Here is a 24,995-nt window from a genome sequence, read left to right as displayed (position 1 = left end):
TCTCTCTTCTCCCTCCTTCCCTCTTCATACACCAGGTCCAGAGTGACTGGTGCAGTTTGCTGTGTTTAAGGAAACTCCCAGCAGTACAGAGAGGCTGGCAGGTTGGGTTGTGTCACCCCCTACCCCAGCTCGCACCCCAGTTCGAGCCCTCTCTCTGCCCAGGTCTGCTCTGGTGTTGCTCTTGGCAGCCGTAGAAAGCCCTGGGCGGGCAGAGAGCCATGTGGGTCAAGGGCTTGGGCGCCAATGCGCATCTGTGCCCCAGCCCGCCAGCCCGACCCGGTGTGGGGGGAGGGAAAATGAAAACAATAAAGCGATATAGAAATAAATATGTGAGGGATTGTCATTATGCAGCCGGCAGGGGGTCCTGGAATTTCCTGGTGAGATATGAGGGTATGCAGGGGAATGAAAGCATATTTGCGGTTATTAGTGCTGAGCGATTAACCAACATTTCAGGGGGGTTTCGGTTATTAAACAACTAATTGACCGACGATGGTTCAATTATGTCACGCCCTGGCTCTGGGGACTCTTAAATGTTGAGCCAGGGTGTGGAGTTTCTATGTCATATTTTCTATGTTGTGTTTTCTAGATCGTGTAGATCTATGTTGGCCAGGGTGGTTCCCAATCAGAGGCAGCTGTAGCTCGTTGTCTCTGATTGGGGAACATACTTAGGCAGCCCGTTTGGCACTAGTCGGTGTGGGATCTTGTTCCGTAAAGGTTTGTTTTGTGTAACCTAGGACTTCACGTATCATTTGTTTGTTGTTTTGTGTCATGTTAAGTACGTAATAAAATGTACGCTTATCACGCTGCGCCTTGGTTCCACGAATCTTTAAACGATCGTGACAGAAGATCCCACCAAAAGAGGACCAAGCAGCGTGTCCAGGAACAGACAGCCTGGACCTGGGAGGAGATCCTGGACGGGAAGGGATCCTGGACTTGGGAGGAGATTCAGGCCGGAATGGATCGCCGTCCTTGGGAGGAGACTGTGGAGGCGCGCTATAGAGAGGAGCAGCGGCAACGCAGAGGGTACCGGCCGAGGAGGAAGCCCGAGAGACAGCCCCAAGAACATTTTGGGGGGGGGCTAAAAGGGTGGTTGGCGGAGCCTAGGGTTAGAGCAGAGTCAACTCCCCGTACTCAGGCTAGGAAGCGTGTGACTGGGCAGGCTCCGTGTTATGCGGAGCCACGTACTGTGCCGCGAGTGTTCCGGCACAGTACGGGTTGTGTCAGCTCTCCGCTCCAGACCTCCAGTCCGCCTCCACAGTCCGGCCCGGCCCGTTCCGGCTCCCCGCACCAAGCCAGTGGTGCGTGTTCCCAGTCCAGCCCGGCCTGTTCCTGCTCCCCGCACCAAGCCAGTGGTGCGTGTTCCCAGTCCAGTCCGGCCTGTTCCTGTCCCTCGCGCCAAGCCAGTGGTGCGCGTCGCCAGCCCGGTCTGGCCTGTTCCTGCCCCTCGCACCAAGCCAGTGGTGCGCGTCGCCAGCCCGGTCCGGCCTGTTCCTGCTCCCCGCACCAAGCCAGTGGTGCGTGTTCCCAGTCCAGCCCGGCCTGTTCCTGCCCCTCGCACCAAGCCAGTGGTGCGCGTTGCCAGCCCGGTCCGGCCTGTTCCTGTCCCTCGCGCCAAGCCAGTGGTGCGCATCGCCAGCCCGGTCCGGCCCGTTCCTGCTCCCCGCACCAAGCCAGTGGTGTGCGTCGGTCAGCCTGGTCCGCCCGTTCCTGCTCCCCGCACCAAGCCAGTGGTGCGCGTCATCAGCCCGGTCCGCCCGTTCCTGCTCCCCGCACCAAGCCAGTGGTGCGCGCCGTCAGCCCGGGTGCGGCCCGTTCCTGCTCCCCGCACCAAGCCAGTGGTGCGCGTCGTCAGCCCGGTCCGGCCCGCTCCTGCTCCCCGCACCAAGCCAGTGGTGCGCGTCGTCAGCCCGGTCCGGCCCGCTCCTGCTCCCCGCACCAAGCCAGTGGTGCGTGTGTCCAGTCCGGCACGGCCCGTGCCTGTTCCACTCCGGAGCCAGAGCAATCCGCTCCACCGGGGTCCGGTCCAACTCCTGTCAGGGGATCCACTCCGGAGCCAGAGCAATCCGCTCCACCGGTGCCCAGTCCAGCTCCAGGCCAGCGGCTCCAGTCCGGAGCCTGTACAGATCGATCCACCGTCGTCGGGTCCAGCTCCAGTCAGCGGTGCCAGACCAGAAGTGGGGCGCAACGGGGAGGTGGAGAGAAAGTGGTGGTCACGCCCGGAGCCGGATCCGCCTCCGAGGCGGAATGCCCACCCGGCCCCTACCCTGTTGTGTTTGTGTGGCGCGGTCGCAGTCCGCGCCTTTGGGGGGGTGTGGGATATTGTTCCGTAAAGGTGTGGGATCTCTGGTAGCAGCCTCTGAAGAGCCCGACCCTCTACTTATCGGCTGCGATCCTGCTATTATCGAGACGTTACAGAACGCCAGAGCCCCATCATCCAGGATGATGTATGCTGGTCGCTGGAAGCTGTTTACCGAATGATGCTCTACCAGGGCGGAGGAACCGGTGTCCTGCTCTGTACCTGTTATACTGAGCCTCCTATTGAACTCAGGTTGCTCTGCCACTACCTTGAAGGTGTATGCCTCAGCCATATCGGCTAACCATTTAGGCATCGATGGAAAATCGGCAAGGTGTTCGCCAACTGCATCCCCTCAGGGGCGTCCTCGCGGCATCCTGGGATCTGCCACTAGTATTGGAGGCATTGACGAAACCTCCCTTCGAGCATACGGAGGAGCCGGACATAAAATGGTTATCTCTGAAAACAACTTTCCTCTTAGCTATTTCATCAGCGAAACGTGTGAGTGAGCTCCACTCGCTCTCTATGAGTCCTGTCTGCCTACAATGGAAGGCAGATGACCTAGCTGTGACCTTATGGCCCAAGCCAGCCTTTTTGCCTAAGATTTTATCACCCCTTCACATCAATCAAGCCATCGAACTGCCCCCCTCCTTTCCAGAATGCAGAGGAGGAGGAGCGAGCAATTCTCCTGTGTCTAGTCCGTTCCCTCAAACACTATATGCAAGCCTCGGCCACTACTGGAAGTCAGAACAGTTGTTTCTGTGCTTCAGTGGGAAGTCAAAAGGCCTTGCATTGTCCAAGCAGAGGCTTTCACACTGGGTTGTGGATGTCATTGCTCAGGCCTACAAGGGTGTAGGGCTCCCTGTCCCAGAAGGTGTGAAATGTCACTCGACCAGAAGTGTAGCCACATCCTGGGCTGCACTGAGAGGCATCCCCCTGAATGAGATATGCGCAGCTGCTACCTGGTCGTCGCCCTGCACGTTCTCAAGATTTTACAAGGTCAACGTTGCATCCTGCCACACCATGGGGTCTACCATGCTTACAGTGGCACAGGCGCATTAATCAGAGGCTAGTAGTGCAATTCCTCGCGACCTTGTTGGTATGACTCATCCATACTTTCAACCGTACTGACGGTCTGAAAGGTATGAAGTAGAACGGAAGTTACGAATGTAACTATGGTTCTACAAATACTTGGAAGACCGTCAGTACTTTCCTGTTACTCTGAATCTTTGGGCGAGAAGATTCTCTGAGTGCGTGGTCTGACGTACCGTTTTATATGAAGCGCGGGGCACATCCTCCCACGCTGTCACGTCACCGGTGTGACTTTCTTGTTATTATTATTTGACCTGTGCGGAGCGCGAGGGATGTAATCCATACTTTCAACCATACTGACGGTCTTCCAGGTGTTTGTAGAACCATAGTTACATTAGTAACTTCCGTCATATGTCCATTGTATTGCATCGGGACAAGTAAACCAAAGGATTTCCTAGGTTTCCTTTCCTAGGATGTCGGGGCTTGCCAGACGCTAAAGTGAGTGACTCTCGTCTCGTCAGTCAGTAAGTGTAGCCTACCAAATAGTATTGATGAGAGAGTCCTTCATTTGGCTCCCTAATTTGCATAGGATACTGGTAGGCCTGAGCTCATTGACGATTATCTGAAGATAAATTATGAAAACATTCAACGAAGATGGTGAATAATCACTGCAGGAACAATAGGTAGTGGAGAGACTCATTCTGGTCCAAATATGATCATTAGGGCCCTCACGGAATCCAGGCATTAAAACGGAATTCAACAATATTCAAAAATGTATTGTCCTTAGTAGGGAATCAACTAAATGTATTGAAAATTAATTAATTTGCCCAAGTTTATCATAAGACATGAACCCAATGCATCAGTGATTTGTATTTCCTGCAACTTTCTGAAGAGACAATGGGAATGCCCTTGTCTTGTCTGGGGGATGAGTAAACTAAAACACTTTGACCTGCCTGAAGTACCCCATCATGCGCGTGTGACCGGCGTGATTCCTAGATTAGGTTTAAATTTGACTAAATTAGATTTTACTCGAAATGTAGCTAGCTTGTACTCGAAATGTAGCTAGCTTGTTGCTACCTGGATAGCTAACTAAACAATAGCTGCAACGACCTAGCGAACAGACGCAAACTGGCTGAGTCGATTCAGTGGCTAGCTTTGCACTTGGCTGGCTAACAGTAGCTGATAGGGGTAAGTTATAACCTACATTTGTGTTTTGTTTTTACATACTGGTAACCAGAGTCGTTCAAGGGAATTCGGGACATAGGTGACTAGTTAACGTTAGCTTGGCTCTCTCTGTGTGTTCGTGCCGTGGGAGGAGTTTTTTTTTCCGTTGGCAGAGAGCAATGGCTAGCTAGTATGCGAACTATTCTAGCTAACTAACTGGCTGAATAAGTTGACGATGGACTCGCTCAAGCTGTCGGGACTAACCCAGAACTTTACACAACGTTAGAGATGGACACAAATTATCTGCTTTGCGTGTTAACACACTGGTGGTTTGTTGTGGCCTAGTATTGGTGCTAAACCGTGTTGTTGGAGGCTGGCATGCTAATTGGCTGTGGCGTCATAAGATTCGGTGCCCTGGACGGTTTTCACGGAAGAATACTGTACCAAGTTAGCTAGCTGAATAAACTAAGTTAGTCTATTCGTAGAAAACATTGAACCGCTGTAGTTTACAACAATTATAGTTTCTGGAAGTTGGGAGAGTTATATTTGGGTGTTTCAATTAAACGTAATTGAGGGAGGCCCCGCTCTCTCGCTTTCCCTGATGTTTAGTTCATTTCATTCCGATCTCCTTTGCATTATTGTAGCCATTTTCTGTAGCCTGTCAACTATGTGTCTGTCTATCCCTGTTCTCTCCTCTCCGCACAGGCTATACAAACGCCTCACACCGCGTGGCTGCTGCCACTCTAACCTGGTGGTCCCTGCACGCACGACCCACGTGGAGTTCCAGGTCTCCGGCAGCCTCTGGAACTGCCGTTCTGCAGCCAACAAGGCAGAGTTCATCTCAGCCTATGCTACCCTCCAGTCCCTCGACTTCTTGGCGCTGACGGAAACATGGATTACCACAGAAAACACTGCTACTCCTACTGCTCTCTCCTCGTCTGACCATGTGTTCTCGCATACCCCGAGAGCATCTGGTCAGCGGGGTGGTGGCACAGGAATCCTCATCTCTCCCAAGTGGACATTCTCTCTTTCTCCCCTGACCCATCTGTCTATCTCCTCATTTGAATTCCATGCTGTCACAGTCACTAGCCCATTCAAGCTTAACATCCTTATCATTTATCGCCCTCCAGGTTCCCTTGGAGAGTTCATCAATGAGCTTGACGCCTTGATAAGTTCCTTTCCTGAGGATGGCTCACCCCTCACTGTTCTGGGTGACTTTAACTTCCCTACGTCTAACTTTGACTCATTTCTCTCTGCCTCCTTCTTTCCACTCCTCTCCTCTTTTGACCTCACCCTCTCACCGTCCCCCCCTACTCACAAGGCAGGCAATACGCTTGACCTTATCTTTACTAGATGCTGTTCTTCTACTAATCTCACTGCAACTCCCCTCCAAGTCTCCGACCACTACTTTGTATCCTTTTCTCTCTCGCTCTCCTCCAACACTACTCACTCTGCCCCTACTCAGATGGTAATGCGCCGTCGCAACCTTCGCTCTCTCTCTCCTGCTACTCTCTCCTCTTCCATCCTATCATCTCTTCCCTCTGCTCAATCCTTCTCCCTCCAATCTCCTGATTCTGCCTCCTCAACCCTCCTCTCCACCCTTTCTGCATCCTTTGACTCTCTATGTCCCTTATCCTACCGGCCGGCTCGGTCCTCCCCTCCTGCTCCGTGGCTTGACGACTCATTGCAAGCTCACAGAACAGGGCTCCGGGCAGCCGCGCGGAAATGGAGCAAAACTAGACTCCCTGCGGACTTGGCATCTTTTCACTCCCTCCTCTCTACAATTTCTTCCTCTGTTTCTGCTGCTAAAGCCACTTTCTACCACTCTAAATTCCAAGCATCTGCCTCTAACCCTAGGAAGCTCTTTGCCACCTTCTCCTCCCTGCTGAATCCCCCCCTCCTCCCTCTCTGTGGATGACTTTGTCAACCATTTTGAAAAGAAGGTTGACGACATCCGATCCTCGTTTGTTAAGTCAAATGACACCGCTGGTCCTGCTCACACTGCCCTACCCTATGCTTTGACTTCTTTCTCCCCTCTCTCTACAGATGATATCTTGCAACTTGTGACGGCCGGCCACCCAACAAACTGCCAGCTTGACCCTATCCCCTCCTCTCTTCTCCAGACCATTTCCGGAGAACTTCTCCCTTACCTTACCTCGCCCATCAACTCATCCTTGACCGCTGGCTATGTCCCTTCCGTCTTCAAGAGAGCGAGAGTTGCACCCCTTCTCAAAAAACCTACACTCGATCCCTCCGATGTCAACAACTACAGACCAGTATCCCTTCTTTCTTTTCTCTCCAAAACTCTTGAGCGTGCCGTCTTTAGCCAACTCTCTTGCTATCTCTCTCAGAATGACCTTCTTGATCCGAACCAGTCAGGTTTCACGACTTTTCATTTAACTGAGACTGCTCTTCTCTGTGTCACGGAGGCTCTCCGCACTGCTAAAGCTAACTCTCTCTCCTCTGCTCTCGTCCTTCTAGACCTACCTACTGCCTTTGATACTGTGAACCATCAGATCCTCCTCTCCACCCTCTCCGAGTTGGGCATCTCCGGCGTGGCTCACTCTTGGATTGCGTCCTACCTGACAGGTCGCTCCTACCAGGTGGCGTGGCGAGAATCTGTCTCCGCACCACGTGCTCTCACCACTGGTGTCCCCAGGGCTCAGTTCTAGGCCCTCTCCTATTCTCGCTATACACCAAGTCACTTGGCTCTGTCATATCCTCACATGGCCTCTCCTATCATTGCTACGCAGACGACACACAATTCATCTTCTCCTTTCCCCCTTTTGATAACCAGGTGGCGAATCGCACCTCTGCATGTCTGGCAGACATATCAGTGTGAATGACGGATCATCACCTCAAGCTGAACCTCGGCAAGATGGAGCTGCTCTTCCTCCTGGGGAAGGACTGCCCGTTCCATGATCTCGCCATCACAGTTGACAACTCCGTTGTGTCCTCCTCCCAGAGTGCAAAGAGCCTTGGCGTGACCCTGGACAACACCCTGTCGTTCTCCTCTAACATCAAGGCAGTGACCCGATCCTGTAGGTTCATGCTCTACAATATTCGCAGAGTACGACCCTGCCTTACACAGGAAGCGGCACAGGTCCTAATCCAGGCACTTGTCATCTCCCGTCTGGATTACTGCAACTCGCTGTTGGCTGGGCTCCCTGCCTGTGCCATTAAACCCCTACAACTCATCCAGAACGCTGCAGCCCGTCTGGTGTTCAACCTTCCTAAGTTCTCTCACGTCACCCCGCTGCTCCACACACTCCACTGGCTTCCAGTTGAAGCTTGCATCTGCTACAAAACCATGGTGCTTGCCTACGGAGCTGTGAGGGGAACGGCACCTCCGTACCTTCAGGCTCTGATCAGTCCCTACACCCAAACTGTCACGCCCTGACTCAAGGGACGTTTATTTGTTGAGTCAGGATGTGTATATTCCGTGTTGTGTTTGTTCATTGTTATAGAATCTATGTTCGCCGGGGTGGTTCCCAATCAGAGGCAGCTGTAGCTCGTTGTCTCTGATTGGGGACCATACTTAGGCAGCCTTTTGGCACGAGTTAGTTGTGGGATCTTGTTTCGTAAAGGTATGTTGTTTGTATGCTACCGTGGACTTCACGTTTCGTTTGTTGTCTTGTCGTGTGTTTAGTCGTTAATAAATATGAATGCATATCACGCTGCGCCTTGGTCCTTCTCGTTCATGAACGATCGTGACAGAAGATCCCACCAATCCTGGATCAAGCAGCGTGACGAGGAGAGAGGATGGACTTGGGAGGAGATGAGCGAGAGTCTGGCAAGAGGGATGGAGGCCATGATCACGGGGGAGAGACAAGCTCCACAATTTTTTAGGGGGGGGCTCACGCCGTGGACGACGAGGCAGCAGGAGGCCGCGATAGAGTGGTTCAGCCGTTTAGCAGAGGAGGCCGCCAGATTAAGGGGGTCATAGGTTCAGAGGGAACAGAAGGAAAGTGTAGAGGCACGGCGAGAGGAGCTGGTTAGGCAGCAGAAGGAGCGGGTGTTAATGAAGGAACCCAGGCCCGCTCCTCGCACCAATCAAGTGGTGCGTGTCGCCAGTCCGGTCCAGCCCGTTCCTGATTCCCGCACTAAGCCAGTGGTGGGTGTTCCCAATACGGTTCGGCCCGTTCCTGCTCCTCGCATCAAGCCAGTGGTGCGCATCACCAGCCCAGTCCGGCCTGTTCCTGTCCCTCGCACCAAGTCATTGGTGCGCGTCGCCAGCCCGGTCCGACCTGTTCCTGTCCCTCTCACCAAGCCAGTGGTGCGCGTCGCCAGCCCGGCCCGGCCTGTTCCTGCTCCCCGCACCAGGCCAGTGGTGCGCGTCGCCAGTCCGGTACGGCCCGTTCCTGCTCCCCACACCAAGCCAGTGGTGCGCGTCGTCAGCCCAGTCCGGCCCGTTCCTGCTCCCCGCACCAGGCCAGTGGTGCGCGTCGCCAGTCCGGTACGGCCCATTCCTGCTCCCCGCACCAAGCCAGTGGTGTGCGTCGTCAGCCCAGTCCGGCCCGTTCCTGCTCCCCGCACCAGGCCAGTGGTGCGCGTCGCCAGTCCGGTACGGCCCATTCCTGCTCCCCGCACCAAGCCAGTGGTGCGCGTCGTCAGCCCAGTCCGGCCCGTTCCTGCTCCCCGCACCAAGCCAGTGGTGCGTGTGTCCAGTCCGGCACGGCCCGTGCCTGTTCCACCGGTGCCTGGTCCGGCACCGGTCAGCTGCTCCACTCCGGAGCCAGAGCAATCCGCTCCACCAGGGTCCAGTCCAGCTCCGGTCAGCGGCTCCACCGGATCCGCCTCCGAGGCGGAATGCCCACCCAGCCCCTACCCTGTTAGGTTTATGTGGCGCGGTCGGAGTCCGCACCTTTGGGGGGGGGGGGGGTACTGTCACGCCCTGACTCAAGGGACATTTATTTGTTGAGTCAGGATGTGTATATTCCGTGTTGTGTTTGTTCAATGTTATAGAATCTATGTTGGCCGGGGTGGTTCCCAATCAGAGGCAGCTGTAGCTCGTTGTCTCTGATTGGGGACCATACTTAGGCAGCCTTTTGGCACGAGTTAGTTGTGGGATCTTGTTCCGTAAAGGTATGTTGTTTGTATGCTACCGTGGACTTCACGTTTCGTTTGTTGTTTTGTCGTGTGTTTAGTCGTTAATAAATATGAATGCATATCACGCTGCGCCTTGGTCCTTCTCGTTCATGAACGATCGTGACACAAACGAGGGCATTGCGTTCATCCACCTCTGGCCTGCTGGCCCCCCTACCTCTGCAGAAGCACAGTTCCCGCTCAGCCCAGTCAAAATGTTCGCTGCTCTGGCACCCCAATGGTGGAACAAGCTCCCTCACGACGCCAGGACAGCGGAGTCACTCACCACCTTCCGGAGACACTTGAAACCCCACCTCTTTAAGGAATACCTGGGATAGGATAAAGTAATCCTTCTACCCCCCCTTACCCCACCCAAAAAAAATTAAAAAATAAAAATTGTAAAGTGGTTGTCCCACTGGCTATCATAAGGTGAATGCACCAATTTGTAAGTCGCTCTGGATAAGAGCGTCTGCTAAATGACGAAAATGTAAATGTAAATGTATTAATATCGCCTAGTTCACAATTTTTGTGTCTGTGTGGGGGGGATTATAAAAAATGTATCACCCTAAGCACTGCTACTTGGCAGAATTATATAATGGGTATTTGTTTAGCAAACTCTACCATCACATGTGCACTGCAAAAACACTGCTAAACAACAGCCTCTTACTAGGTGCTAGGGTAACTACATCCCAAAATCCAAATGTATCAGATTTTTCCAGACCTCAAAAGTGGTCTCCTGTGGTTTAAGCATTATTGTGGACTATTTTTCAGATAATGTGGACTATTTACTTAATTTTTCTGTTTCAATAAAATACATAATTTGAAGAACAAACATCATTGTGGCAATTCAGATCTTGCAGTAAAACTGTAAATAAGACTTTAATCTCAAGAGAAGACAGGTTAAATATTAAAAGAGGTTTAATGTTCTCTTGCTTGACCTGAACATAGAGGGCTAGACCTAGACAATATCCAAAACAACTAACAATACACTGAATTCATACATTTTCAGTCATTTAAATTGTAAAGTAATGTCTTTCTACATAATACCAAAACACATTTCAATCTGGGAGGTAAACTCGATAAAATATAATAATTTAGCTGTGTATTTCAGATGGAATCAAGGCATTAGTATGTACCAGAGGCCACCAAAATAGAGCTCCTTCGGCAAAATGTTTCTAACCCCCTGGCAATTTAATGTTCACTATTTTGGGCTTTGGAATTTGCATTAAAAAGCTCTAAGATCATTTTAATGTCATTATTTAATAATGCATTCAATGTTTAAAAAAACTGAAATAGCTCAGCACTAACCGTTATGGCCGAGATTTGATCAAGGCCCATTTTGGGATTACCGCTTTGGCAGGATGACAGCACGGCGCTGGGCCCTTGGCTGAAAATAGATTCCGTGAAACACGTCTAATAAAATAAATAAGATTGCTCACCGCTCTCTTTGCAGTGAGAGAGGCTGGGTGAGGTCCTGGGGTTGGGAAATATGAGAAGAGGTTAAAGAGTGGACTGAGGGAGGGAATAAGGGAGGAAGGAAGAGGGAAAGAGGGAGAGAGAGGCATTCAAGCTGTCAGCTCTCTAGTGTTGTCTCTCCTCATTAGAACAGAGGCACACTACTAAGGCACCGCCTGGAAGACTGGTTAGCAAATACAATGACCTCAGACTAGAGAGAGAGAGAGAGAGAGAGAGAGATTCACAAAATTTTGCTTAAACAAACAGTTTAAGCAACATTCAATAAGTGATTGCAAAAACATAACATAATTGTGTGAATTATTACATACAACCCAGTGTGTTGACTTCGGGATAGATCAGTTGCACAGCTGTAGGCCTTAAGCCTACACACAAATCATGCCGTTGGGATGTCGACCATCAGTATTTACAGTATAGCGATCACTTTCCTTTACTAACCCTGGTGGAGGCAATTAGGTTTAGGAGTTACCAGCGGTGATATATACATGCATACATATGTACGTAATCAAGGGTACAAATCAACTGACCACACCACCATAGGATATGAATGTGTTAGTTGGCGGAATGTGAGACGGTGTGAAACTCAATCTACTGTACTCTGAGTAAACCACTCTCTTCTTCGCGCCCTCTACCTAGTGCTCCTGTCAGAACGCTTAGCCCTGATTGACAGCAGGCTGGGGGCTGCCAGGCCAGTCAGAGGCGGCCGTGGGATTGAGGGGGCGGGAGCTGGGAGGGTTAACCACTGGTGTCTGGGACAGCTGCAGTGCTCCCGCTGGCTGCTGCACGCCATAAATTCTCTCTAAAGAGGGTTTACTTTTTATTTTAATGGGGGCTGTAAATTTATGGTGCTGAGGCCCTGAGAGAGTTATTTTTAAAGGGACACTCTCCCTCTTTTCCGCTCTCCCTTCTTTTTCCCTGAGAGAGGAGAAGTGGAGAAAATTGAGCTCTGCCATCCCTCTTGGGGTCTGTTTTACCTGCAGCCAGTTTGCACATGATGGGCAACATTAGGAAACTAATGGAAATAAACTTCTATAAACTATCCATCATACAATTCCATTACAGTGTGCCTGTACAGTACAGTATGCCTGTGTTAGTGTGAGCCACAACAAAATGAGACTTTAACAGTGTGGTGTTATGCTGTCATTGTTCACACTGCCAAGTCCCTAACAGTTCCTCCCTCTGCAGGTGCTGTTTGCCCTGAACCAGACCTTGCTGCAGCATGAGAGTGTGAGAGCAGGCAGTCTGCAGGGCTCCTACACCACCGAGGACCTCATAACACACTACAACTGTGGAGACCTCAGCTCCATCATCTTCAACCACGACACCTCACAGGTACATCCACCAGTGCTAGAAGACCCAAAGGGGCTAAAGCCATTTTATTCCATCCTGGTCCTGAAGATACAGGCTTTTATTCCTACCCAGCACTAACACACCTGATTCAATTAACAATCAAGCCCAGACTTAGAGGAGAGAATTACTATGACCACACAATATAGTCGTCACACACCATGTACTATAAATCCTGTATGGACATATCAGCTATAGTATGGTCATATTTCACCATTCATAAACACTGTACCATTATGTAGACTACCAGTCAAAAGTTTGGACACACCTACTCATTCAAGGGTTTTTCTTTATTTGTACTATTTTTTACATTTTAGTGAAGACATCAAAACTATGAAATAACACATATGAAATCATGTAGTAACCAAAAAAGTGTTAAACAAATCAAAATATATTTTATATTTGAGATTCTTCAAATAGCCACCCTTTGCCTTGATGACAGCTTTGCACACTATTGGCATTCTCTCAACCAGCTTCATGATGTAGTCACCTGGAATGCATTTCAATTAACAGGTGTGCCTTCTTAACAGTGAATTTGTGGAATTTCTTTCCTTCTTAATGCGTTTGAGCCAATCAGTTGTGTTGTGACAAGGTATCCCTATTTGGTAAAAGACCAAGTCCATATTATGGCAAGAACAGCTCAAATAAGCAAAGAGAAACGACAATCCATCATTACTTTAAGACATGAAGGTCAGTCAATACTGAAAAGTTCAAGAACTTTGAAAGTTTATTCAAGTGCAGTCGCAAAAACCTTCAAGCGCTATGATGAAACTGGCTCTCATGAGGACCGCCACAGCAATGGAAGACCCAGAGTTACCTCTGCTGCAGAGGATAAGTTGATTAGAGTTACTGCCTGTTGTCACACTGACTGCACACACATGCTGGCGCCGACGAGGCTCATAGGAAACTTTGCGGTATTTTGTTTTTTTATGTATTATTTTTTACATTATTAGCTCAGAACGTGTTTTGTATCATTACATACAGCCGGGAAAAACTATTGGATATCAGAGCGGCGGTAACTCACCAGCATTACGACCAGGAATACGACTTTCCTGAAGCAGATCCTTTGTTTGCTCTCCCCAGGGCAATTGAACTGATTTCAGCGGCTGACCCAAAAGGAGAGGCACTCGGAGCGGCCTGCTGGTTCGACTTAGGAGGCGCGCACACCACCCACCGCTTCCAAGTATACTACTCGCTAATGTTCAGTCTCTGGTTAACAAGCTCGACGAGCTCCGGGCAAGGATTTATTTAAAGAGAGACATCAAGGCCTGTAACATACTTTGTTTCACGGAAACATGGCTCTCTGGGGATATTCTGTCGAAATCGGTCCAGCCAGATGGGTTCTCAGTTCATTGCACAGACAGGAATAAATATCTCTCTGGGAAGCAGAAGGGTGGAGGTGTGTGTTTCATGATTAACGACTCATGGTGTAATTGTAGTAACATACAGGAACTCAAGTCCTTCTGTTCACCCGACCTAGAATACCTCACAATCAAATGCCGACCGTATTATCTCCCAAGATAATTTTCTTCGGTTATAGTCACGGCCGTGTATATCCCCCCTCAAGCTGATACCACGACGGCCCTCAAAGAACTTCACTGGACTTTATGCAAACTGGAAACCACATATCCTGAGGCTGCATTTATAGTAGCCAGGGATTTTAACAAAGCAAATTTGAGGACTAGGCTGCCGAAGTTCTATCAACATATCGACTTTTGTACTCGCGCTGCTAAAATCCTCTACCATTGCTATTCGAGCTTCCGGGATGGTTATAAGGCCCTCCCCTGCCCTCCTTTCGGTAAATCTGACCACGACTCCATTTTGCTCCTCCCTTCCTATAGGCAGAAACTTAAACAGGAAGTACCCGTGCTAAGGACTATCCAACGCTGGTCTGACCAATCGGAATCCACACTTCAAGATTGTTTTGATCACGCGGACTGGGATATGTTCCGGGTAGCTTGCGAAAATAATTTAGACGAATACACTGAAACGGTGACTGAGTTTATCAGGAAGTGTATAGGTGATGTTGTGCCAACTGTGACTATTAAAACCTACCCTAACCAGAAACCATGGATAGATGGCAGCATTTGCACAAAACTGAAAGCGCAAACCACCGCATTTAACCATGGCAAGGTGACTGGGAATATGGCAGAATACAAACAGTGTAGCTACTCACTCCGCAAGGCAATTGAACTGGCAAAAAAGTGGAGTCATAATTCAACGGCTCAGACACGAGACGTATGTGGCAGCCACGTCGCTGACACTGACGTCTCGCTTCCAGACAAGCTAAACACCTTCTTCACCCGCTTTGAGGATATCACAGTGCCACCGACGAGGCCCACTACCAAGGACTGTGGCCTCTCCTTCTCCGTGGCCGACGTAAGGAAGACATTTAAGCATGTTAACCCCCGCAAGGCTGCCGGCCCAGACGGCATCCCTAGCCGTGTCCTCAGAGCATGCGCAGACCAGCTGGCTGGTGTGTTTATGGACATATTCAATCTCTCCCTTTCCCAGTCTGCTGTTCCCACATGCTTCAAGATGGCCACCATTGTTCCTGTACCCAAGAAAGCAAAGGTACTGAACTAAATGACTATCGCCCTGTAGCACTCACCTCTGTTATCATGAAGTGCTTTGAGAGACTAGTCAAGGATCATATCACCTTTACCTCACCTGTCACCCTAGACCCACTTCAATTTGCTTACCACCCCAATAGATCCACAGACGATGCAATCGCCATCACACTGCACACTGCCCTATCCCATCTGGACAAGAGGAATACCTATGTAAGAATGCTGTTCGTTGACTATAGCTCAGCATTCAACACCATAGTACCCTCCAAGCTCATCATTAAGCTCGAGGCCCTGGGTCTGAACCCCGCCCTGTGCAACTGGGTCCTGGACTTCCTGACGGGCCGCCCCCAGGTGATGAAGGTAGGAAACAACATCTCCACTTCGCTGATCCTCAACACTGGGGCCCCACAAGGATGCGTGCTCAGCCCCCTCCTGTACTCCCTGTTCACCCATGACTGCGTGGCCAAGCACGCCTCCAACTCAATCATCAAGTTTGCAGACGACACAACAGTAGTAGGCTTGATTACCAACAATGACGAGTCCGCCTACAGGGAGGAGGTGAGTGCTCTGGGAGTGTGGTGCCAGGAAAATAACCTCTCACTCAATGTCAACAAAACGAAGGTGATGATCGTGGACTTCAGGAAACAGCAGAGGGTGCACCCCCCCTATCCACATCGATGGGACCACAGTGGAGAAGGTGGAAAGCTTCAAGTTCCTTGGCGTGCACATCACTGACAAACTGAAATGGACCACCCACGAAGACAGTGTGGTGAAGAAGGCGCAACAGAGCCTCTTCAACCTCAGGAGGCTGAAGAAATTTGGCTTGGCACCTAAAACCCTCACAAACCTTTACAGATGCACAATTGAGAGCATCCTGTCAGGCTGTATCACCGCCTGGTACGGCAACTGCACCGCCCGCATCCGCAGGGCTCTTCAGAGGGTGGTGCGGTCTGCCGAACGCATTACCAGGGGCAAACTACCCGCCCTCCAAGACACCTACAGCACCCGATGTCACAGGAAGGCCAAAAAGATCATCAAGGACATCAACCACCTGAGCCACTGCCTGTTCACCCAGCTATCATCCAGAAGGCGAGGTCAGTACAGGTGCATCAAAGCTGGGACTGAGAGAATGAAAAACAGCTTCTATCTCAAGGCCATCAGACTGTTAAATAGCCATCACTAGCACATTAGAGGCTGCTGTTGCCTATTGAAATCACTGGCCACTTTAAGAAATTGAACACTAGTCACTTTAATAATGTTTACATATCTTGCGCTACTCATCTCATATGTATATACTGTATTCTATTCTATAATATTCTACTGCATCTTAGTCCATGCCGCTCTGTCATTGCTTGTCCATATATGTATATATTCTTACATTCCATTCCTTACTAGATTTGTGTATTGGGTACAGTGAGGGAAACAAGTATTTGATCCCCTTCTGATTTTGTACGTTTGCCCACTGACAAAGAAATGATCAGTCTATAATTTTAATGGTAGGTTTATTTGAACAGTGAGAGACAGAATAACAACAAAAAAATCCAGAAAAACGCATGTCAAAAATGTTATAAATTGATTTGCATTTTAATGAGGGAAATAAGTATTTGACCCCTCTGCAAAACATGACTTAGTATTTGGTGGCAAAACCCTTGTTGGCAATCACAGAGGTCAGGCGTTTCTTGTAGTTGGCCACCAGGTTTGCACACATCTCAGGAGGGATTTTGTCCCACTCCTCTTTGCAGATCTTCTCCAAGTCATTAAGGTTTCGAGGCTGACGTTTGGCAACTCAAACCTTCAGCTCCCTCCACAGATTTTCTATGGGATTAAGGTCTGGAGACTGGCTAGGCCACTCCTGGACCTTAATGTGCTTCTTCTTGAGCCACTCCTTTGTTGCCTTGGCCGTGTGTTTTGGGTCATTGTCATGCTGGAATACCCATCCACTACCCATTTTCAATGCCCTGGCTGAGGGAAGGAGGTTCTCACTCAAGATTTGATGGTACATGGCCCCGTCCATTGTCCCTTTGATGCGGTGAAGTTGTCCTGTCCCCTTAGCAGAAAAACACCCCCAAAGCATAATGTTTCCACCTCCATGTTTGATGGTGGGGATGGTGTTCTTGGGGTCATAGGCAGCATTCCTCCTCCTCCAAACACGGCGAGTTGAGTTGATGCCAAAGAGCTCGATTTTGGTCTCATCTGACCACAACACTTTCACCCAGTTCTCCTCTGAATCATTCAGATGTTCATTGGCAAACTTCAGACGGGCCTGTATATGTGCTTTCTTGAGCAGGGGGACTTTTGCGGGCGCTGCAGGATTTCAGTCCTTCACGGCGTAGTGTGTTACCAATTGTTTTCTTGGTGACTATGGTCCCAGCTGCCTTGAGATCATTGACAAGATCCTCCCGTGTAGTTCTGGGCTGATTCCTCACCGTTCTCATGATCATTGCAACTCCACAAGGTGAGATCTTGCATGGAGCCCCAGGCCGAGGGAGATTGACAGTTATTTTGTGTTTCTTCCATTTGCGAATAATCGCACCAACTGTTGTCACCTTCTCACCAAGCTGCTTGGCGATGGTCTTGTAGCCCATTCCAGCCTTGTGTAGGTCTACAATCTTGTCCCTGACATCCTTGGAGAGCTCTTTGGTCTTGGCCATGGTGGAGAGTATTTTTTTGTTGTTGTTAGTTTCTTTCTTAATTTTTATTATATTTTTCCTTTGTTTTAATTTTTATTATTCGTTTTTAATTTTTTAATTGTAATTTTTTTGTGGGGGGGTGGATCAGCTTAATATTGCAGATAGATTGTATCTTCTATCAATGTAATTGTCTGCATCACTTCCAATCCCCCATGTTTTTTATATATATACTCCCCTTTATTACTTTTCAACCCCGCCATCCTTTCCCTACTTGGAGTAAATTAGTGAACAACAATGCCCAGGCCTCTACTTCCGGTCTATACTTACTGTCTACACCTTATGGACACAGTTAATTTTACAATAATTCTATTATATATATATATATATATATATATATATATATATATATATAATTATTTTTTTGCTCCTGAACTTCTTCTACTCTCAACCTCTCCGATCATTTTCATGATGTCCATCCGGTTTGCTTCTATATGCCATATCTTTCTAACTGTGCTCTTTCCCAAAAGCTCCCAACATACAACCTATATACTTATTATGGACACAGTATGCTTACATTATTAGCTATCTTTGTTATTATTTGTTGTTATTTGTTATTAGTCCCATCCTTCAACTCTATTCAATACATCCCATCTATCTCTTAACACCATCCATATAGGATTTCTATTTGCCATATATATTTCAACCGTACTGTGATGTTTTACAAAAGTTCTGAACCTTTCTATTCTCATTGCTTCTACAGATTGTGATTTAAAAATAAACATTTTTGCTAAAAGTAATATTATATTATTGATCGATTGACTATGACTTTTCAGATCACCCTGTAATGCTATCTGCAAGGTTAGATCCAGGTAAATATTGCAATCCTTTAGCCATTCCTGGACCTGTGTCCAAAAACAAGCTACAAATGGACAGAACCAAAACAAATTATCTAATGATTCTGTCTCTTCACAGCAAAATCTGCAGAGCTGGGAAGATTGTATCCCCCATATAAATAACATTCTATTGATAGCAAGAATTTTATATAATAATTTAAATTGAAAGATTCTAATTTTTGAATCCGGTGTCGTTTTGCGTGTCAGTTCATAAACACTATGCCATGGGATCGGTACGTCAAAGATCTCTTCCCAACTATTTTGCAATCTACAGTGGGGAAAGAAAGTATTTAGTCAGCCACCAATTGTGCAAGTTCTCCCACTTAAAAAGATGAGAGAGGCCTGTAATTTTCATCATAGGTACACGTCAACTATGACAGACAAATTGAGAAAAAAAATTCTAGAAAATCACATTGTAGGATTTTTAATGAATTTATTTGCAAATTATGGTGGAAAATAAGTATTTGGTCACCTACAAACAAGCAAGATTTCTGGCTCTCACAGACCTGTAACCTTTTCTTTAAGAGGCTCCTCTGTCCTCCACTCGTTACCTGTATTAATGGCACCTGTTTGAACTTGTTATCAGTATTTAAGACAACTGTCCACAACCTCAAACAGTCACACTCCAAACTCCACTATGGCCAAGACCAAAGAGCTGTCAAAGGACACCAGAAACAAAATTGTAGACCTGCACCAGGCTGGGAAGACTGAATCTGCAATAGGTAAGCATCTTGGTTTGAAGAAATCAACTGTGGGAGCAATTATTAGGAAATGGAAGACATACAAGACCACTGATAATCTCCCTCGATCTGGGGCTCCACGCAAGATCTCACCCCGTGGGGTCAAAATGATCACAAGAACGGTGAGCAAAAATCCCAGAACCACATGGGGGGACCTAGTGAATGACCTGTAGAGAGCTGGGACCAAAGTAACAAAGCCTACCATCAGTAACACACTACGCCGCCAGGGACTCAAATGCTGCAGTGCCAGACGTGTCCCCCTGCTTAAGCCAGTACATGTCCAGGCCCGTCTGAAGTTTGCTAGAGTGCATTTGGATGATCCAGAAGAGGATTGGGAGAATGTCATATGGTCAGATGAAACCAAAATATAACTTATTGGTAAAAACTCAACTCGTCGTGTTTGGAGGACAAAGAATGCTGAGTTGCATCCAAAGAACACCATACCTACTGTGAAGCATGGGGGTGGAAACATCATGCTTTGGGGCTGTTTTTTCTGCAAAGGGACCAGGACGACTGATCCGTGTAAAGGAAAGAATGAATGGGGCCATGTATCGTGAGATTTTGAGTGAAAACCTCCTTCCATCAGCAAGGGCATTGAAGATTAAATGTGGCTGGGTCTTTCAGCATGACAATGATCCCAAACACACCGCCCGGGCAACGAAGGAGTGGCTTCGTAAGAAGCATTTCAAGGCCCTGGAGTGGCCTAGCCAGTCTCCAGATCTCAACCCCATAGAAAATCTTTGGAGGGAGTTGAAAGTCCGTGTTGCCCAGCGACAGCCCCAAAACATCACTGCTCTAGAGGAGATCTGCATGGAGGAATGGGCCAAAATACCAGCAACAGTGTGTGAAAACCTTGTGAAGACTTACAGAAAATGTTTGACCTGTGTCATTACCAACAAAGGGTATATAACAAAGTATTGAGAAACTTTTGTTATTGACCAATTACTTATTTTCCACCATAATTTGGAAATAAATGTATTAAAAATTCTACAATGTGATTTTCTTGAAAAAAAATCTCGTTTTGTCTGTCATAGTTGACGTGTACCTATGATGAAAATTACAGGCCTCTCTCATCTTTTTAAGTGGGAGAACTTGCACAATTGGTGGCTGACTAAATACTTTTTTCCCCACTGTATATGGGACGGCTGTCAATCCTTTGGTCCTTAAATGAAACTGATATACTTTTTTATTTATCACAGTTTTCCTTAACCAATTATGTTCTTTAATGCAAGGCCGACAGACAAGTTCCTTTCTTTCTCCCCCTTCCACTTTCCTCTTCCACTTTTGCGGTAAGGCTGCAATTATTTGGTTGTAATTTTGAGTAGAGCAGACATTTCCAAATGTTTTTGTTAACTGCATGTGCGACATATGGCTTGTTTTAGAAATAGTGATATTTGGGAGATGATTTCCTTTTCAAATAACTGCAAATGAGTTGTTGTAATCTGAATAAAGGGAAAAAGGCCTTTCTTGAACATTGGGTGAGACAATCTTACTAATTTGATTGAGAACCAGTTCGGATTTAAGTATAACTTTTGTATAACTGAAGCTTTTAATGATAGGTCTAATGCTTTAATATTTAATAGTTTCTGTCCTCCGAATTCATATTCATTATATAAATATGCCCTTTTAATTTTGTCTGGCTTGCCGTTCCAAATAAAATGTAATATTATTTTCTCATATAATTTAAAAAACTGTTCGCTAGGTGTAGGCAAGACCATAAGCAAATAGGTAAACTGGGATAATACTAAAGAGTTAATCAGGGTGATTTTTCCACAAATTTACAGGTATTTTCCTTTCCATGGTAGTAAGATCTTATCTATTTTTGCTAACTTTCTATTAAAATTTATTGAAGTGAGATCATTTATTTCCTTTGGGATATGTATTCCGGGTATATCCACATCACCATCAGACCATTTTATTGGTAAACTACATGGTAATGTAAATTTGTTATTTTTTAGTGATCCAATACGTAATATAGCACATTTGTCATAATTTGGTTGTAATCCAGAGAGGTTAGAAAATGTATCTAGATCCTCTATGAGGCTGTGGAGGGATTCTAGTTGTGGATTTAAAAGAAAACATGAATCATTATCGTACAATGACACCTTTGTTTTTAAGCCCTGTATTTCTAATCCTCTGATATTATTATTGGATCTGATTTTAATAGCTAACATCTCGATGGCCACAATAAATAAATATGCCGATAGTGGACAACCTTCTTTCACTCCTCTTGACAGTTTAAAACTTTCTGAGAAATAGCCATTATTTACTATTTTACACCTAGGGTTACTATACATGATTTTTACCCATTTTATAAGAGATTCTCCAAATTTGAAATGCTCCAGGCATTTATATATAAACCCTAGTCGAACTTTATCAAATGCCTTTTCGAAGTCTGCTATGAATAGCAGGCCTAGTTTCCCATATTTTCCATAGTGTTCTATTGTTTCCAATACTTGCCTTATATTATCTCCAATGTATCTTCCATGTAAAAAATCTGTCTGATTAGAATGAATAATATCCGACAATACCTTTTTAATTCTATGCGCTATACATTTTGCTAGGATTTTTGCATCACAACACTGAAGTGTAAGGGGCCTCCAATTTTGTAAATGGACTGGATCTTTATATTTTCCACTTGTATCCTGTTTCAGTAATAATGAGATCAGACCTTCTTCTTGAGTGTCAGATAATCTACCATTTACATAGGAGTGGTTAAAACATGCTAATAACGGTCCTCTTAGTATATCAAAAAAAGGTTTGGTATACCTCGACTGGTATGCCATCCAACCCTGGAGTTTTCCCAGACTTAAAGTCTTTAATTGCATCCAGAAGTTCCTCTGTAATTTCACCTTCACATGAGTCTTTCTGTGTGGCTGTTAATTTGACATTATCAATAGAAAAAAAATCTCTACAATTAGTTTCAGTTAGAGGAGATGGAGAGTTTGGTGGAGAGTTTGGAATCTGATTGATTGATTGCTTCTGTGGACAGGTGTCTTTTATACAGGTAACAAGCTGAGATTAAGAGCACTCCCTTGAAGAGTGTGCTCCTAATCTCAGCTCGTTACCTGTATAAAAGACACCTGGGAGCCAGGGGGTCAAATACTTATTTACCTCATTAAAATGCAAATCAATTTATAACATTTTTGACATGCGTTTTTCTGGATTTGTTTGTGTTATTCTGTCTCTCACTGTTCAAATAAACCTACCATTAAAATTATAGACTGATAATTTCTTTGTCAGTGGGCAAACGTACAAAATCAGCAGGGGATCAAATACTTTTTTCCCTCACTGTATATGTTGTGAAATTGTTAGATATTACTTATTAGATATTCCTGCACTGTCGGAGCTAGAAGCACAAGCATTTCGCTACACCGCAATAACATCTGCTAAACACGTATATGTGACAAATAACATTTGATTTGATTTGCCATAAGCAACATCTAAACTAGGATCATTTCAGCATATTACATCACCTTACCTTCACAGGTGTATTATTACGGCCAGACAAATGATGGAATAAGACATTCTCTTCTGTGTCCTCGGCCCCTAAAGACCATGTCTCCTACAGTTGTCTCCTGTGTCCCTCCGCTAAATCAGTCCAATAAGCCTTGGGTCTTTATCTAATAATAACACATATTAACATTCCTTACCACATGCTATAACCATCTAATGGTTGATGGTGGTGCCTGGCTGTGCTGATCTATGGCAGGCCTTATGAACTCTCTACCGGAGTAGCAGGTGTTCCCTGATAAATGGACAGTAATCCCCAGCCCCATGCTCTCCCAGCTCAGTCTTCATCTACTGAGGGCCTGATGGGCCACAGGCAGGAGAGGTTAATTCATTTCAACACGGAGGGCCCTAGTCATTCCTCCGCCTCAGCCGTAGCAGAGCAGGCCAATCCACCAGAGGGTGTAGAGCAATTAGGACGTTCAAAGAGAGAATGCAGAAGGAGGCACTGGCCAGGGCCGCGACCAGGAGTGAGGAAGGGAGGAAATGTTTCCCTGTCATTTCACATTTCCTGAATGGTCAGGATAGAGTGCAGCTAATGGGTTCCTGTGATAAGTTATCTGCATGTGGTTCACCCCCCCCCTCCAACCAGCCACCGCTTTCTTCTCTGTTTTCATTAAACGCTCTAGCGGTCCTCATTCATCAGAGAACCGATGGGGCTCCCTTCTCTTTACTGTTCCGCTCCTCCCTCTCTGCTTCTCCTTCTCTAGCCCAAACACTCACTCTCTGAGTCCCACAGGACCCACCAGTCATATCCAGAGCAGAGAGACAGAGAGAGAGATAGAGAGAGAGAGAGAGAGAGAGAGAGAGAGAGAGAGAGAGAGAGAGAGAGAGAGAGAGAGAGAGAGAGAGAGAGAGAGAGCGAGAGCGAGAGAGAGAGAGAGAGAGAGGGGGCAATAAAGAGACAGGAGAAAAGAAGAGAGGGGGAGGATATGAGGGGAAAGGCTATTTAGAAAGACAAAGGAGAGGAGTTGCTACATGTGCCATGAAAACCAGATCTTGAGAGAGAGAAGAAAGATAGATTGAGAGAGAAAGAGAGAGACAGAGAGAGACAGAGAGAGGAGATTAAGAGAGAGTGAGATATGAGAGTGTTCTGGGGGAGTGTGTGAGATAGAGACTCTGCATGTTAACAGGAGTACGACAGCTGACCCATCTATGTCTCAGCGCAACCCATCACAGACACACACACACACATGCACGCGCGCGCACACACACACACACACACACACACGTGATTAGGAGCTTTCCATGCTCCCTTGGCTTGCAGCTCTCCAGTCCTCCTCATGACTTTTAGTGCTGCAGCTCAATCAGACACATTGTGTTCAGCAGCTACAGGTGTACACATCATACAGTACAGTACAGTCCACATCATACAGTACAGTACAGTACACATCATACAGTACAGTACAGTACAGTACAGTACACATCGTACAGTACATTACAGTACACATCATACAGTACAGTACAGTACAGTACAGTACAGTACAGTACAGTACATTACAGTACACATCATACAGTACAGTACAGTCCATATCATACAGTACAGTACAGTACACATCATACAGTACAGTACAGTACACATCATACAGTACAGTACAGTACAGTCCACATCATACAGTACAGTACAGTCCACATCATACAGTACAGTACAGTCCACATCATACATTACAGTACAGTCCACATCATACAGTACAGTACAATACACATCATACAGTACAGTACTTTACAGGGCCCTCTGGGCAATCAGTCTTAAACGCCCCAAGAGACAAGACACACACACACACACACACACACACACACACTCTCTCTCTCTCTCTCTCTCTCTCTCTCTCTCTCTCTCTCTCTCTCTCTCTCTCTCGCTCTCTCTCAATTCAATTTAAGGGCTTTATTGGCATGGGAAACGTATGTTAACATTGCCAAAGCAAGTGAAGTAGATAGTAAACAAAAGTGAAATAAACAATAAATATTAACAGTAAACATTACACTCAGAAGTTCCAAAAGAATAAAGACATTTCAAATGTCATATTATGTATATATACAGTGTTGTAACAATGTGCAAATAGTTAAAGTACAAATGGGAAAATAAATAAACATAAATATGGGTTGTATTTACAATGGTGTTTGTTCTTCACTGGTTGCCCTTTTCTTGTGGCAACAGGTCACACATCTTGCAGCTGTGATGGCACACTGTGGTTTTTCACCCAGTAGATAAGGGAGTTTATCAAAATTGGGTTTGTTTTCGAATTCTTTGTGGATCG

At 46.8% G+C, this 24,995-nt stretch overlaps 1 protein-coding gene across 2 annotated transcripts in view; it reads left to right on the top strand.

Moving 5' to 3' along the window:
* LOC121540300 (metalloprotease TIKI2) overlaps nt 1-24,995 on the top strand; it is a 107,082-nt gene that overhangs the window by 56,240 nt on the left and 25,847 nt on the right. For both annotated transcript variants that reach the window (XM_041849070.2, XM_041849069.2), the window contains exon 3: nt 12,233-12,379. In XM_041849070.2, coding sequence (XP_041705004.2) covers nt 12,233-12,379 — 147 coding nt within the window. The remainder of the gene's footprint in view (nt 1-12,232; nt 12,380-24,995) is intronic.

The sequence above is a fragment of the Coregonus clupeaformis genome, chromosome 26 (assembly GCF_020615455.1).
Source record: "Coregonus clupeaformis isolate EN_2021a chromosome 26, ASM2061545v1, whole genome shotgun sequence".
Lineage (NCBI taxonomy): Eukaryota > Metazoa > Chordata > Actinopteri > Salmoniformes > Salmonidae > Coregonus > Coregonus clupeaformis.
The sequence above is the reverse complement of the archived record's forward strand: the minus strand, read 5'-3'. Positions and strand labels throughout refer to the sequence as shown.